Source organism: Musca autumnalis, unplaced genomic scaffold (genome assembly GCF_047663935.1).
Source record: "Musca autumnalis isolate F117 unplaced genomic scaffold, ASM4766393v1 scaffold_1, whole genome shotgun sequence".
NCBI lineage: Eukaryota > Metazoa > Arthropoda > Insecta > Diptera > Muscidae > Musca > Musca autumnalis.
This window is the reverse complement of record NW_027411644.1, coordinates 295,264,225-295,280,742: the sequence shown is the minus strand read 5'-3', so window position 1 is coordinate 295,280,742 and position 16,518 is coordinate 295,264,225. Positions and strand designations below refer to the sequence as shown.

Here is a 16,518-nt window from a genome sequence, read left to right as displayed (position 1 = left end):
TTGGCAAAGAATAGCAATACCTTTATTAATGCATTCTCTCTCTCTCTAAGTAGACCTTCCAGTGATCCACCCATTTACAATTTGGTACCCGATCGTTCGAATACTCTACACTGGGGTGCTTATAAGCGATTTGTGGAAGAGCATGGTGGCGAAATACCCTTAGCCAGCATGATATGGTATCCATTTTTATTGTTCGCCCAAAATGCCTATGCTTATCATTTCCTAATTCTAATTTATCACATTTTGCCGGGATATTTTATTGATTTTATGCTACTGCTGATGGGCAAGAAACCAAGGTAAGAGTTTCATATGGATTTTTCGATTTTGATTTAATCGAATCGTTTTGTTTTTTTGCAGAATGACAAAAGCCTATAAGAAAATCCACAAGCAATGCAATTTATTGCGTTATTTTTTGCAAAGCAACTTTACATTTGACACCACCAACACCAAAAATCTATGGAAAATAATGACTTCAGATGATCGCCGAATATATAATTTCGATATGGCCGGTCTGGATTGGAGTAAATATTTTTATAACAGTTTGTTCGGATTACGTCGCTTTTTGGCCAAAGAGGATCCATCGACAATACCACAAGCCAAGAAGTTGCTCAGAAAGTGAGTATTAACATTGTTTTTTTTTATAGAATTATGGAAGGTAATACGTGTTAATTAATTGACAAAAATTTTGATTGAATATGTCCAACAAGAATGTGATACGAATCTGAACTCAAGGAGGAGAATTATTTTTTGACATGATGATTTTTTTGATTGTCCCCCTATTTTGTTTAGAAAATAGCTTTTATCCCCGTTTGACGTTATTTCGGGTTCATAATACTCTCTTCATGGTTTTTTGCCCCCACATGGAATTCGTCAACTTCAACATTGTGATCTTCATATTTACGCGCAAACACATTTTCCGTTAAACATTTTCCGTTCACGAATCTGGCTTTTGTTCTAGCGCCGTAACTAGGAAAGTTTTAGTAAGCGAATAAACTTCATGTGATTGTCAAGCCTTTAAGTTTTGTAATGGTACTTGTATAAAAATTAGCTTGTTTAGAGTCGGTTTTAATAACGGAATTTTTTGTAAACTTGTTCGGAATAATGAGAGATATTTATGGTAATAATATGTGATGCACATATCGACACCTCCAAACAATAGTATGCTAAGTCGACTTAGCATGTTTTCAAGTTCTTTACATTTTTATATTTAACGTCCTTTAACTTAAATTCTGTCAAATTTTGGTAATGATCGGACAATCCGAACAAAAGTTATAAACAAATATTTACTTAGCATAGTATTGAAGGTCAAAGAAATTTCCAAACTTTTAGAGCTTGTCCTGCAAAACTCGCTTTTCAGAATTAGCAAACTATTTTTTGGAGGTGTCGAACATCCTTTAACTTAAATTCTGTCTAATTTTGGTAATGATCGGTCAATCCGAACAGAAGTTATAAACAAGTATTGACTTAGCATAGTACTGAAGTTCAAAAAAGTTTCCAAACTTTGAGAGCTTCTCCTGCAAAACTCACTTTTAAGACTTAGCATACTATTATTTGGAAGTGTCGATATCTATATAACCATTGTCGAATATACTGAAAACTAGTTAGAACGATTTGAGGTCGGCCGGGCCGATCTTTTTATACCCCACCGGTCTGTTTTGAAGCCAATAGAAACGAATTTCCCTTTCTTTTTTTTTAATTCTCTAATATTGAAAATTAATAATTTCTCTTTGTATTGAAAATGCTCCTCGTGGAGGTTTTCTACCCACTGAAAGTAGCAAACCCCTTTAAAAGAGCTCACATGTGGCGTCATGGTCGTTCTTTCCAAAACTTGGTCCAATACATAAATTTTCCTAATTGTGCTTTCGAATCCTTTGATAACACGCAATACCAAATGCAATCTCGGTCCATTAATTTGCAAAAAAAAAACATCGAAATACATAAAATTTTCCAATAGTTTTTTGCAAGTAACTTTTCTATCTTCTGGGAACATAAAATTCCAATTAACAACAAATTAGGCACGAAAATGTAACTACACTCAAAAAAAAAAAAAAAAGGATGAACTGAGTTAAGTTCGGGCGGGCCGAACTTGTTATACCCTCCACCACGAGTTATATTGAAGTAAAATGGAACAATTAGTTTCATTTCGTTTATGAAGAAGACTAATACCACATTTCAGCAAATTTCGTCGATCTATACCGACAAATGCCTGCGGAAAGTTTTTAGACTCAAAGAAGACTAATTACCCAATTTCCGATATTTCGGTAAGATAATGTGGCTAAAACCTAAAAAATACCAAAAATTAAGAGGAAGACTAAATAAAAAAACCAGACTAAATAAAAAAAAAAAAAAATCAGTCATTTCCGTGGGATATTGACGTCACATCCTTTAGAATTACGTAAATAGGGAGGTACCGTTCTATGGGGGTTATATAAAGGCAAGGACCTATACCGACCAATGTCATATGGAAAGTTTTATACGCTAAATAAAGACTTAAATACCAAATTTCAGCCAATTCGGTGGAATATTGAGGCAGCAACCTTCAAATTACCGAAATTCGGGAAGTACCGTTCAATGGGGGCTATATAATGGCGTGGACCTATACCCACAAATTTCATGTGGGAAGTTTTATATCCCTAATTATGACTTAACACCAAATTTCAGCCAGTTTGGAGGAATATGGAGGCCACAACCTTCAAAATACCGAAAATCGGGAGGTACCGTTCTATGGTGAACAAAGTTCTGGGCGAAAGTTTAATACTCCAACTGAAGACTAAATACCAAATTTCAGCCATTTCGGTGGAATATTGAGGCCTCAACCTTCAAAACACCGAAAATAGGGAGATATCGTTCTATGGGGGCTATGTGAAGGCGTGGACCTATACCAACAATATTCTGGGGTAAAGTTACATACCCCAAATGTATACTAAATACCAAATTTCAGCCATTTCGGTGGAATATTGAGGACACAACTTTCAAAATACCGAAAATCGGGAGGTACGGTTATATGGGGGCTTTATCAAAACGTGGACCGATATAGCCCATTTGCAATACCAAACATCCTAGGAGTAATAGAAATTTCTATGCCAAATTACAAAGCTCTATCTTAAAAATTGCGAGCTGTATCTTGATTTCAACAGACGGACGGACAGACGGGTTATGCCCGTCTTAGACTTAGAGTTTTAACCTGATCAAGAATATATATACTTTATAGGGTCTCCGATGAATACTTCGATGTGTTACAAACGGAATGACAAATTTAGTTATACCCATCATATTATGGTGGAGGGTATAAAATATGATTGATCCAACAATAGATTGATCCAATAAGAGTAAAATAGGTATTGTTAGATTTCGTATGTAGTATTGTGAGTCCAACAATCGTTTTTGTCAATTACAACAATTGTTTTTGTCATATCCAACAATGGTTTTTGTCAACTGGACAAAAGCGAAAACTATTTTTCTCTGCGTGTACAATCTTCACAAAATCTTAAATGTGTTGGTAACCTTACGAGTATATGGGGGTTATACCAAAGAACCCTTACTGTCTGATTTTTTGCAAGCGACCACCCCTAGCAAAGACTAAATACCAAATTTCAGTTACTTCGGATAATTAATGAGGCTAAAACCTTTAAAATAATGAAAATTGAGAGTACTGTTTTGTGGGGGCTATATCAAAAGGTGGACCTTTAACAACAAAATTCTGGTGGAAAGTTGTATACCCCCAAGGAAGACTTAATACCAAACTTCAGCAGTGCCTTCAAAATATCGGCTAATTTCAGGTGGAAAGTTTTTATACTCTCAGCATTTATGCTAACGTGGGTATATACAATTTCATACGGACAAAATGTGCCTTACCGAAATAATGGTTTTAGACCCCAAGTATGTTTGGCCGAAATTCGTTTCAGACAATTTGGAGTCGATATAGCAATGTCCGTCTGTCTGGCTGGTGCGCACGATAACTCTCTATTTTGTCCAAACTTAGTTTAAGTTCGAAGATAAGCCATATCGGTCCACTCCCTCGGGTACCTTCCCCACAATAGTTCAAATTTGTTCATAAACATTATGCAAACGATTGCTCTCGAAGGGACTAACCGACTTGGTCCATACTTTGCACATCGTAATATTCTACCAGACATAAAGTTCGAATATGGACTATATCGGTTCACTCCCTCAGGTACCTGCCACACAAAATTTCCAACAAGTAAATTTTAAGACCTTCTCTCGAATCCTTTTGATTTTTCTTGTAACAACTTGTATTCGCTGCCTGCATTACGATGGTGCCCGTTTTCCAGGGGCAAATCCGTACTTCCTGAGAAAATTGCACGAAATCTGTAAAAAAACCGCTATGGCACCATGTGTAGTGGATGGAGCGCACTATAAATCTCGAACAGATAAACCGATTCGGTGCAAAATTTGGCCTTCGTAATATTTTGTACAAACTTAGTTTAAGTTTGAAGATAAGTCATATCGGCCCACTCCTTCAGGTACCCCGCACCCCCAAAAAAGTTCGAAAATGTTCGAAAAAATTGTGCGCACGATAACTCTTGAAGATTTTGACCGATTTGGTCCATATTTTACACATCCTAATATGTCTACCAGATATAGGTCAGGTTCGAATATGGACTATAGTTGTCCACTCCTTCGGGTACCTCCCACACAAAATTTTGGATGAGTTCACTTTAACCCACTTAGAACCGAGACGTTTTTTGCGAGAAAACTTAAAATTGTTTGTGGAAATTTAATTTTTGTGACTTTTAAAGAAGTTTTAAATAAGTCGCAATCGGGCCTTCTTTTAAAGGTGCCAAAAACTTTTGAGGGTAATATAGGTGTATCCTTACATGCATTACATGATTGAGAAAATACTCTTTCTATATTCCTAACAAATCCCTGACTTTATATGATTTTAAAATTTATGATTAAATTTTTATCGCATATTTAAATTTTTCTGTAGGGGCTATATGAAAACGTGGATCTATACTAATAATTATCTTCTGGAATATTTTGTATCCCCATCGAATACTAAGTACCAAATTTCAACCATTTCGGTTTGAAACATTCAAAATACCAAAAATCGGCAGGTTGCGGCCTATGGGGGCTATATGAAGACGTGGACCTATACCAATAAATTTCTAGGTCAAAGTTCTTTATTAAATGCTAAATTTCAGCCAAATTTAATTGTTATCCATTTCGGTTTCCTAACGGCGCTGAAACCTTAAAAATACCGAAAATCGGGAGGGCTATAAGAACATATGGACCTATACTGACAAATTCTGGTAGAAAGTTGTATAGCAACAACAAACGCTAATGCCAAATTTCAGTCACTTCGCTTGGATATTGAGGCCGCAACCATCAAAATTTCGGAAATTGGGAGGAACCTTTCTTTGTGGGCTACGATCCATAACCAGGTACCCGGGTACTTTTTTGAAATTTAAAGTGCTGCTGTTCCTTTATTATTGAAGATATCAACATGAGATTTCGGATAAACTTAGAGACTGGAAAAAAGTTTATCAAATTTGGTTAAATATATTAACTAAAAAATGAGTTTAAAGTTTTTGTATACGGGGGTCCATAACCAGGTACCCGGTTACTTTTTGAACTTTAAAGTGCTGCTGTTCCTTTATTATTGAAGATATCAAAATGAAACTCCGGATCATCAGAGATTTCGGCTAAACTTAGAGACTGGAAAAAAGTTTATCAAATTTGGTTAATATATTTAACTAAAAAATTAATTTAAAGTTTTTTATACGGGGGTTCATGACCAGAGTACCCGGGTACATAAATAAAAACCCAACATTTTCTACGTAAAAACACAAAACCAGTCCTTTTTTGTGAGCCTTTCAGGTAAAAAATGCTCATGGAAACCAATTTTATCTTACAAACATGAAATTTGTACAGTTGAGATGTAAAAACTAAGCGTTTTTAATAATCTGTGCATATAAATATTATTTTATTTGAATATAAACGAAAAAACTTCACTTGGGTACCCTGTTCGTCCAGGTGGTTATGGATCGTAGGGTTAATACCCCCATCGATCACCAAAGATCAAATTTCATCCATTTCGGTTTCATACACAGGGGCTATATGGGGGGATAATTAAAAGTCATAACAAAGCAGAAAAGAAAACAAAGGAAGGAAACAAAAAAGAAGAATAAAAAGAAAATTCTTTTAATTTTTTCGTCTGATAAAAGAAACTCATAAATGACTCACTAAAGACTCATAAATTATTTTTAACATGACTCAAAAAAGACTCACAAATTAATCAACAAATCACGAATAAATGATTAAAATACCACTCGAAAAAGACTTTATATACCATCAGAAAATGGGAAAAAATTACTAGAAGCTAATGCAGAAGAAGACTCATTTGTAATTTGTTTAGAAGAGTCGCCTGAGGTTACGTTTTCTTACCGACAAAGGAGTCATTTCGGATTAGAAAATGAGCTCATATTCCAGCTTTTTAATCGTGCAGTCGTATCAAAAAATACTCGAATTTGATTAAAAATTTCAAAAATATTGACTGGGAAATTTAAATTGTCCTAACCATAGAATACTATTTTAATTTTAACAATAAATTTTTAATAAAAACATATTTGCCAATCAAATATTGTAAATAAACAAACGATCTTGATAAGCTTGTAATTTATTGGTGTTATAAAATATATTGCAATTGTAATTATATTGTATGTGTTTATTTTATACTGCAAAACTTAATACGTTCTAGAAATTGTATCTACAATATAATCAAAAGCATACTTTAATATCATGTCTTGGGATCTGTACTGTTAGTACGTAAGATAAAAAGAAAAATTTGAAATGTTCACTTTTAATTTAAAACGATACATATTAATAAATGCCACCCACTTGAAAAATCTCCCATTATTTTGTCTACGCTTTAGTAAATGCAAAATATTAAACTAACCGGAGATACTAATTAATATTTGAATACTCAATTTAGATCAAAAGTGTTTATTAATTGTTTAATAAGCTCTTTGAAAACTCGTATCTCATAAGAACTGCTAACACATTTAACTCAAACGGGCTTTGTGATTCAATTGCACGCCAATGCTTTATGTCATGAATTCATGATAAATAATCAATATTTTGTTGAATTACGTTTTTTGTGACGTAAGATTGTACGAATTATTCTTTCGAATTTTTCCATATACCTACATATAAATATGCAATGAATGTTTTCTAATTATTTTTTGGTTTAAAATTAAATAATACATTAATTTAAGGTGGTCTTCATTAAAGGTGTTATTTTCGAAAGACATTAACTTCTTGAGTTTATTCACATACATAATTAACATTTATTAAGAACACAATTTTGCCATTAACAAAAGAAACTTAGGACAATGGTTCTCGATCACCAATACAGTATTAAAGTAATATTTTTATGTTTGGAAAATAATTTACCATGATCTCGACTTAGAGAAATATATTGTCATTGGGTTAGGTACATGATATATTATTTTATTCTGGATTTTTTCTAAACTTTTTGGAAATTATAATCAGCGGTAGTTTTGGAACCATAAGAACTGTTGTGTCTGCAGTACTTTCTTTTACATTCTATGAAAATGACAAAAAAAAATCGGTTAAATAAAATTGACTTTGGAGAAAAGTAGATTTTGTTTTTCTTTAGAAATTCCCAAAAGAAGGGCGTGGGGAAGGTACCCCACGTTCTCCGAAATTCATAAAATCCTGGGAAGTTTTTGCTGATTATGAAACTACTATGTTATTATATGAGAAAAATCAAAAAACCAGAAAAACAAGTAAAAAAAGTATCAGTCGACATTGCCGACAAAGATATACCCTTAGCCTGTGTGAATTGAAATAATTTTGTTTCCAAAAAATCTTACGTATTAAAGCGCAAAAATTTTCGGGGATATCGATAGATAGAGCTCTTTCATCACACTAGCCTACGAAAAACATAATATCGCTGTAAACAGGGTCACTAGGAAAACCTTCGGTGAAAATGTCCAAAGGATCCTCGAACAGACCACACAAAAATGTTGAACATTTGTGTGGTGGTATCACAAGGATTGGAAAAATAGGGCCCAAATTTGAACATAAACTAAGTTTCGACAATATTTAGAGATCCAAAGTTAGGACCAAATCGGTTGCTACGTCTATGAGAAATCGCAAGTACAATTTTAGCGAATATTTTCGAACTTTTGTGGGGGAGATACCGGACGGAGAGGACCTATAAGCACCACCTTCAAATTTCATCTAATATTCGAAGAAATATTACGATATCCGAAGTGTGGACGAACGCAGTATTTGGTTCGAGCTCTCCAGTCACTACATATGGTGCCCTAGGGGGTTTTTACAACTTTCGGGCTTTTTTCTCAAGAAGTATGGACTTGCCATTTACTTTAGTAATTGAGGCAGCGAATGCAAGTTTCTTCAACAAAAATCAAAGTGATCCGAGAGCAGTTCTTAAAGTGAATTTATCCAAAAATGTTTGTGGGAGGTGCCCGACGGAGTGGACAAATATAGTCCATATTCGAACCTGAACTGTACCTGGTAGATATATTAGGATGTGTAAAGTATGGACCAAATCTGTCACTCCCATCAGGAGTTATCGTACGCAAAATTTTTCCGAACCTTATTGAACTTTTGTGGGGGAGGTACCTGAAGGAGTGGACCGATATGACTTATCTTCGAACTTAAACTAAGTTTCACGATGTACAATGTATGGACCAAATCGGTTACTCCCTTCAAGAGTTATCGTGCGCACAAATTTTTCGAACATTTTCGAACTTTTGTGGGGGAGGTACCTGAAGGAGTAGACCGATATGGCCTATCTGCGAATTTAAACTAAGTTTGGACAAAATATTAAGATAGCCAAATATTCGACCAAATCAGCTCATCCGTTTGAGAGTTATAGTGCCCACCAGCCAGCCAGACGGACGGACATTGCTAAATCGACTCCAAATTGTCTGAAACACATTTCGTCCAAACATACTTGGGGTCTAAAACCATTATTTCGATGAGGCACATTTTGCCCGTATGAAAGTGTATATGGTAAATTTCAAATTTCCTTTACAATTACATAGAAAAAAAATTAAAAACTTTTTTTGCGAGCACATCCGCCATTTTTGGTACATGGGTTACGAAAAAAATCGTGGTTTCAAATCTGTTCGCGTTCACAAAATTGGATGCTGCACTCAAAAGTTATATGCGGTTTTACTCTCTTGTAAAGAAAAAATATTTAAAAATTCCTATTGTATTGTAATAAGAACATGCATATATGAATCGTTAGCAGGATTTGATATCTATCCGTAGATGCTAAAATATTTGCTAAATTTATTTTTATTTTCGCGGAAAATCAAGAAATATTGAAGAAATCTTGGAATAAATTTTATTTATTCTAAATCAGAGGCCAAAAAATCTCTAAAAAAAAATAATTTAGAAATACGTACAGAATCAAGACAACGCGTACAAAAATGTGAGACCAAAATTATAAAGATCGCGTTTATAACTTGCATATTACAGCAACAACAAAGAACGGAAACTTATTGTTGGAAATTATTTCAAAAAATATATTTTTGGTTAAATACGAAAAATTTGAAAAATAAATGTTGGGAGTTATTCCATTATTTCGCTAAATTTTGATCCAAATCCTGAAGTATTTTGCTTAAACTTCTACGAAAAAAGTAATTAGTCATCGTGAAAGTATATTTGCTTTCTGTGATAAGCAATAGAAATAAGAAGTAGAGAGTAATATTGAAATTACAATCAAAGAAAAAACACAAAAATTAAAAAGCGTGTAATTCGCGAATCCGTTTAAATCAGTTGAGGTGCATGTGCTTTTCGGATACAGGGAGTCCATGTCTATCAATAAGCATGGATTTTCCCATGTTTTATTCAGCGGCCAAATTGTGCCATCAGTTGCATCTTACTATTCAAAAAACCTTCAAGTAAGCAAAAATTACGCGATGTGCATATGATAATAAGGTGCATCCGATTTCAATGCCCCCCTATTAAAAATACGTCAATATAAATTATTTTAGACAGATTCGTCAAGAACTGCGGATGTGCCACCGCATTCTATTTTGGGATAAATAGGGATATTACTCCTGAATCTTTGTAATTTGTGACACACCTTTTTGGCAAATATTATAATCGCGTATAAAGGATTACATTTATGCAAAAATAATCAAAGAAAATCGCGGTTGAATTCGCGGAATTGTCAAAATATATTTTTGCAGATTTTCCTACTTTCAAGGTATCTATATCCGGCGTTTTAGTGGATGGATTCGACCGCGGAAGAGCTCATTAGATCCGGCACGTAAAAAAACTAAAATCACGCGGGGTTCAGGGGTACCTGTACGACAGTTGTAAATTTTAAAGCCAAAAAATAGGTTTTTTCAGAAAATTTACGCACCAAATTTTCATCTTTGGACTCCTGTTACTAGGAAGCTGTACGGAGCACACACATGAGATATACATCGAACGACGTGGAATCGCGAGTTCTACAATCCTATTAACTAGTTTGGATTATTATCTAGTTGCACCATCTAATTATAAGAAAAATTCGAAAAACACTGAAATCAAAACTTCAAAATGTCAGCATCGATTTTAGGGGGATGCAGTGTATATATCCAAAAGTCATACACTAGAACCATGTTGCCCAAGGGGTATTGTTTAGTTCTTTCTTTGAGCACAGGTTCGAATTTTGCGTGGTTTGGCCAGAAATCAAAAAAGAACACAAAAAAACATGTTTACTTCAACACATTTTTCCCATTTTTTTATATTACCACCAACGCAGCTTCCACGAAAATTATTTGTTATGGTCCATATTATGAGATCGTGGCTAAAACACTTCAATTAATATAAATATATTCATATTTTATAAAATATATTAACAGTTCGCGACTTATTAAATGGTGAACCTCAACTTCAACGATTGAAAAACTTTTTTGAATATTACCATATACCCTTTCTAGCCTAAAGGCTAAATCTCACAAATTTAAGGTTTTTCTAGGTTTTCACGATTGTGCTTGGAAACGGCAAGTCCTGTTTGAATGGGACTAAAGAAAATAATGTAGAGGATTTTCACTGCAACAACATTTTATTTAGTCCCATTTCTATAGAACTTGGCCGCTTCCAAGGAAAACACTGAAAACCTAAAATAAGCCTAAGCTATTTTTTCTTGTTTTATACCCTCCACCATAGGATGGGGGTATATTAAGTTTGTCACTACGTTTGTAACTACTCGAAATAATCATTGTAGACCCCACAAAGTATATATATTCTTGATCAGCGTGCAATTCTACATCGATATAGCCATGTCCGTCCGTCTGTCCGTCTGTGGAAATCACTCTAGCGTCCGAACGGATTGACGTAGGTTGACGAAACTTTGGGAAAATATGTTATATTTACGTAGGACTTTTGGTATTGAAAGCGGGCTATGTAGGTCCACGCTTTCGTATAGCCCCCATACAAAATGACGCGTGACGCGTCGTCGTTTTAAGGAGTTTTTAAGATATTTGTCCTATTTTACCACCGAATTGGTTGTAATTTGGTACTTTGTGTCTCCAAAGGCCAAAAAACATTCCTACCAAAGTTGGGTTATATAGGTCCACGTTTTGGTATAGCCCCCATATAAGGCCCCATATAAAGTACGCGTCATTTTAGTATATTTTGAATGTATTAGACCCATTTGACCACAGAATTGGTTGTAATTTGGTATTTTGTGTCTCCAGAGGGCAAAAAACATTCCTACCAAAGTTGGGTTATATAGGTCCACGTTTTGGTATAGCCCCCATATAAGGCACCATATAAAGTACGCGTCATTTTAGTATATTTTGAACGTATTAGACCCATTTGACCGCGGAATTGGTTGTAATTTGGTACTTTGTGTCTTCAGAGGCCAGAAAACATTCCTACCAAAGTTGGGTTATATAGGTCCACGGTTTGGTATAGCCCCCACATAAGGCCCCCTTTATAGTACGCGTCATTTTAATATATTTTGAATGTGTCCGACCCATTTGACCAAAGTGTCGGTTGTAACTTTGTATTTGTGTTTCCAGAGACTAAGAAACATTTCTACTATAAAATTTTTATATAGGTCCACGTGTTGATATAGCCCCCATAATACGATATCTCCCGATTTTCGATATTTTGAATGTTTTAGCCTCATTATCACACCGAGATGGCTGAAATTTGGTATTTAGTCTTCTTTAGGCTTATAAAACTTTCCCCCAGAAATTTTTAGGTATAGGTCCACGCCGTCATATAGCCCCCATAGAACGGTACCTTCCGGATTTCGGTTTTTTGAAGGTTGTGGTCACATTAATCCACCGAAATGGCTGAAATTTGTGGTGGAGGGTATAAAAAGTTCGGCCCGGCCGAACTTAACTCTTTTCTTACTTGTTTTTTTTTTATTTTTCTCATCTATGAATATTGTAGGTTCATAATCCGCAAAAACTTCCCAGATGTAAGCACCTTTCATTTAATGTTTATTAAGGCGCACCGTGAGGCGTTGTCGGGACTTTAGGCCTCAAGTAGTGCCTAGATTCTAGATTAATTTGAAAATTTTCAAACCGATGCAGTGGTATATTTTGAAAATATTTTTGAATATGACATGTATGTACCCTATGTACCCTATTTTCACCGGGGGCCATTCCCATATATTCCCTAAAAATGTCGGGAAAATTGGTTCAGTAGGTTTGTAGATATAAAACCCAAGTTGAGCCATGACGAACATTAAAAAAATTATCCAAATCGGTCCAGCCTTTCTCAAGTGATGTAATTACCAACAAACGACAATTCATTTTAATACCCTACACCACACTGTGGTAAGGGTCATTATGCACGGTGCTCTTGAGCCAATTTGAAATGGAAGGTGCTTACACCTGGGAAGTTTTTGCGGATTCTGCAACTACATAAATGAGAAAAATCAAAAAACAAAAAAATCGCCGGAGCTCTTTTTAAATAAATCGCGATTGAAGTTGATATTTTTGGAGTTTTTTAGGTTTTCACGATTTTGCTTGGAAACCGCAAGTGCTATCGAAATGAAACTAAAGAAAATGTTTTAGCTATGAAAATTCTCTGCAAGACTGACCTTCATGATATTTTCGTAGGCTTTACCGTTATTGAGATATAGAAGTTCAAATTGGGACAATGCATTGACAGTACCGCTTCCTTATAAAACAATGTAATAAATACATGGTGCCCCTAAACTAACTTTAAGTGAAAACCTCTTACACCTGGAAAGTTTTTGCGGATTTTGAAACAGCAATGTTCATAGATGAAAAAATCCAAAAACAAACAAATCCGAATCCGCATAAACTTCCCAGGTGTAAGCACCTTCCATTTAAAATTGTTTTAAGAGCACCGTGTATGTCTTTGTGCATTAGTTTGTAACATGCCAAAGGAAACGAAATATACCATAGACCCATAGTATCTTTTGAAGATCTTCGTAGATTCACTTTTTGAGTCGATTTACCCATGTCCGTCCGTCTGTCCATGCAATTCTGTAAACAAAGTACAGATAGCATAAAATTGGGGAAGTTACTTTCTTTGCCCAACGGACGAACCCTATTTATTTTGGTAATAATCGGTTCAGATTTGGATATAGCTCCCATATATATTTTCGGCCGATTTGATGTATTTGATGCACCAAATACGCTATATATGTCCGATTTGCATGCAATTTTAAATGTGTGTCGAAATTAGGTATAGAAAAAAAGTTGTCTGAATTATATCGATATCGGTTTAGATTTGGATATAGCACCCATATATATTTTCGCACGATTTTAGATATTTGGTGTACCAATCACGCTATATATGTAAAATTTTGATGACATTTTGACGGAATTAGGTCTAGAAAAAAAGTTTTCCAAATTACATTGAAATCGGTTCAGATTAGCATATAGCTCCCATATATACTTTCGCCCGATCTTTGGTATTTGGTGTGCCAATCACGTTATATATGTCCAATTTTCATAAACTTTGAAATGTGTGACGGAATTTGGTCTAGAAATAAGTGTCCTAAATTATATTGAAATCGGTCGAGATTTGGATATAGCTGTCATATATGTTTGACTTATTCACAGTGGTGTACGGTATCATATAGTCGGTCCCGCCCGGCTTTGATTCTTTCCTTACTTGTTATTTATAAAGATTTGTTCAAATCTAATTTCGCAGAAATCTCCTTAACTGTTAAAACACTGTCTCACTAGACTGTTATTTTGAATAATGCCTAACTAAGCCTTAACCTTGAACTTAGCAGAATAATACAAAGTGTTGTTTATACTAAATCCAATAATAAAACAAACGAATAAAAACAAAATTTATTTCTATTCGGTTATTTTGTTATTTATTTTTATCCAAACCAAACAAGACTTTTTTATTTCTAACAATAAAAATATAATAAAAAAACAAAGCTTGTCAATCAAATCTTGATTTACTCATACGAAGATTAAGTAACGGTCTTGTTAAGCATTGGTATTATGCAGCTTAAAAAAAATTCTTAATAGGTACATTCTAGAAATTTTATTAAGAAGATAATAAAAAAGCGTACTGTAATATTAACAGATTAACGGATTATGAAAATGGACCGAAAAAAAGTTGAGACGTGTATCGGCATTTTGAAAGTTTACGTCGGGAAGTAACATAAGTTGGCGTGGCAAGTTCCGCCCATTTCTACAAGTTTTGAAATATTCAACATCAGATTCCTTGAAATTCTTGCATTGTAGGTATAAAGTGTCTTTGGCAATATTGCTGAAAACAATCCGGGGTATCTTTCTGTGAAAATAATTAACCCTCATGCGAGTCACTAAAAGGGTATTTTTAGTCCCTTTTTTCAAAAACGTTTAAAAACTCCTTTAAATTGTGATCGTATCAGATCAAAATATTCTACAAACTTATTTGTCATAAGATTTTACTATGTGTTCCCGAATACACCAAAATTCTGAATCGTACCTAAACACCAGAAAACCGCCAAAAGTAAAATCACGTTTTAGGGTTAATGTTGTACTTTATCTGAGTTTATTAAGTTTTTTTCCCACAATACTTCATTCTAGATAGAAGACGTCAAAGACAAAAATATTCTCCATCAAATTTCAATGTAAGTCGCCGAATAAGTGAAATATGTATATACAATATATATCATGAAAATATTTACATCAAATTTGCCAACAAAACACCCAAATATTTTGTTTTGTTCTTTTTTCGAGAGGATGCATAAAAGTAGCATGCAATTTAGTTTTAGACGTAAGGTTTTTAAAGAAAAAATATTTTACACAAAATTTCACTGTAACTCACAGAATAAACTAGATATCTAAGTAAAATACGTTGTTGAGAATATGACGTTACAAAATTAGATATTATAGGTAGAAATTATTTATTAAACTTTTAGACTCCTAATTTAAATGTATTCCATACTGAGTCAAAATCTCCTAAAATACTTCACTTTTTGGAGATTGTGTGAAAAGAAGAAATGTTCCAAATCAAATTTCAGTATGAGTCTCTGAACAAAAGAAATTTGTAGCTATACTGACTTATATTGAAATTTGATGGAGAATATTTTTGTCTTTGACGTCTTCTATCTTGAATGAAGTTTTGTGGGACAAAACTTAATAAACTCAAATAAAGTACAACATTAACCCTAAACCGTGATTTTACTTTTGGCAGATTTCTGGCGTTTAGGTAAGATTTAGAGTTTTGGTGTATTCGGGAAACTATACTAAAATTTTATGACAAATAATTTTGTAGAATATTTCTATCTGATACGATCACATTTTAAAGGAGTTTTTAAACGTTTTCGAATAAAGGGGCCAAAAAGACCCATTAAGTGACTCGCATTAGGGTTAATTTTTTCATAATAAGATACCCCGCATTGTTGTCAGTAATATTGCCAAGGACACTATATACCTAAAATGCGAGGATTCCAAGAAATCTGATGTCGAATATTTAAAAACCTGTAGAAATGGGCGGAACTTGCTACGGCTATGTAGGTTACTTCCCGACGTAAAGTTTCAAAACGCCGATACATGTGTCTTCTTTTTTTCGGTCCTCTTTCATAATCTGGCCGAATTATCTTGTAATAATTTTTTGTGTTGTACAGTGTAATTTAGATCAAAAGTGTTTATCAATTTTTGAAATAGCTTAGTCTCGGTCCATTAAAATATGCGGTCTTAGATAAAGTCCCACACACCTGCAACTCCGTAAAATGTCTCTTTTCACCATCTAAGAATGCATATTTCAATTAAATTTCTTTCATGAAATTACTCTAGAGTCTTTTAAAATTCGAATGATGGAATTGCTTGTCAGTGTCTTAAGGCGATGAATCAATCCACCATGACAAATAACAAACACTTTGTTGTATTACGTACTTTATGACGCTTGAGGGTATAATAAATGTTCACATTTCTTATAAGAAATAATTGTTGCTGCAAAATTTTCCATATACATATAAATATGAAATGAATTGTTTACAAATATGTAAATACGTTCGCTTTTTTCGAATTAGTTATTTTTGATTAAAGTTAATTTATATTCAGTAAT

At 34.0% G+C, this 16,518-nt stretch overlaps 2 protein-coding genes across 5 annotated transcripts in view; one reads left to right on the top strand and one right to left on the bottom strand.

Moving 5' to 3' along the window:
* The window catches only part of Sol1, a 458,110-nt gene that overhangs the window by 302,634 nt on the left and 138,958 nt on the right, over positions 1-16,518 (bottom strand). The window lies entirely within an intron of this gene.
* Positions 1-16,518, top strand: part of LOC141389736 (fatty acyl-CoA reductase wat-like) — an 87,591-nt gene that overhangs the window by 64,847 nt on the left and 6,226 nt on the right. Inside the window, exons 6-7 of the mRNA XM_073961722.1 lie at positions 54-296; positions 358-615. Of these exons, the coding sequence (XP_073817823.1) occupies positions 54-296; positions 358-615 (501 nt within the window). The remainder of the gene's footprint in view (positions 1-53; positions 297-357; positions 616-16,518) is intronic.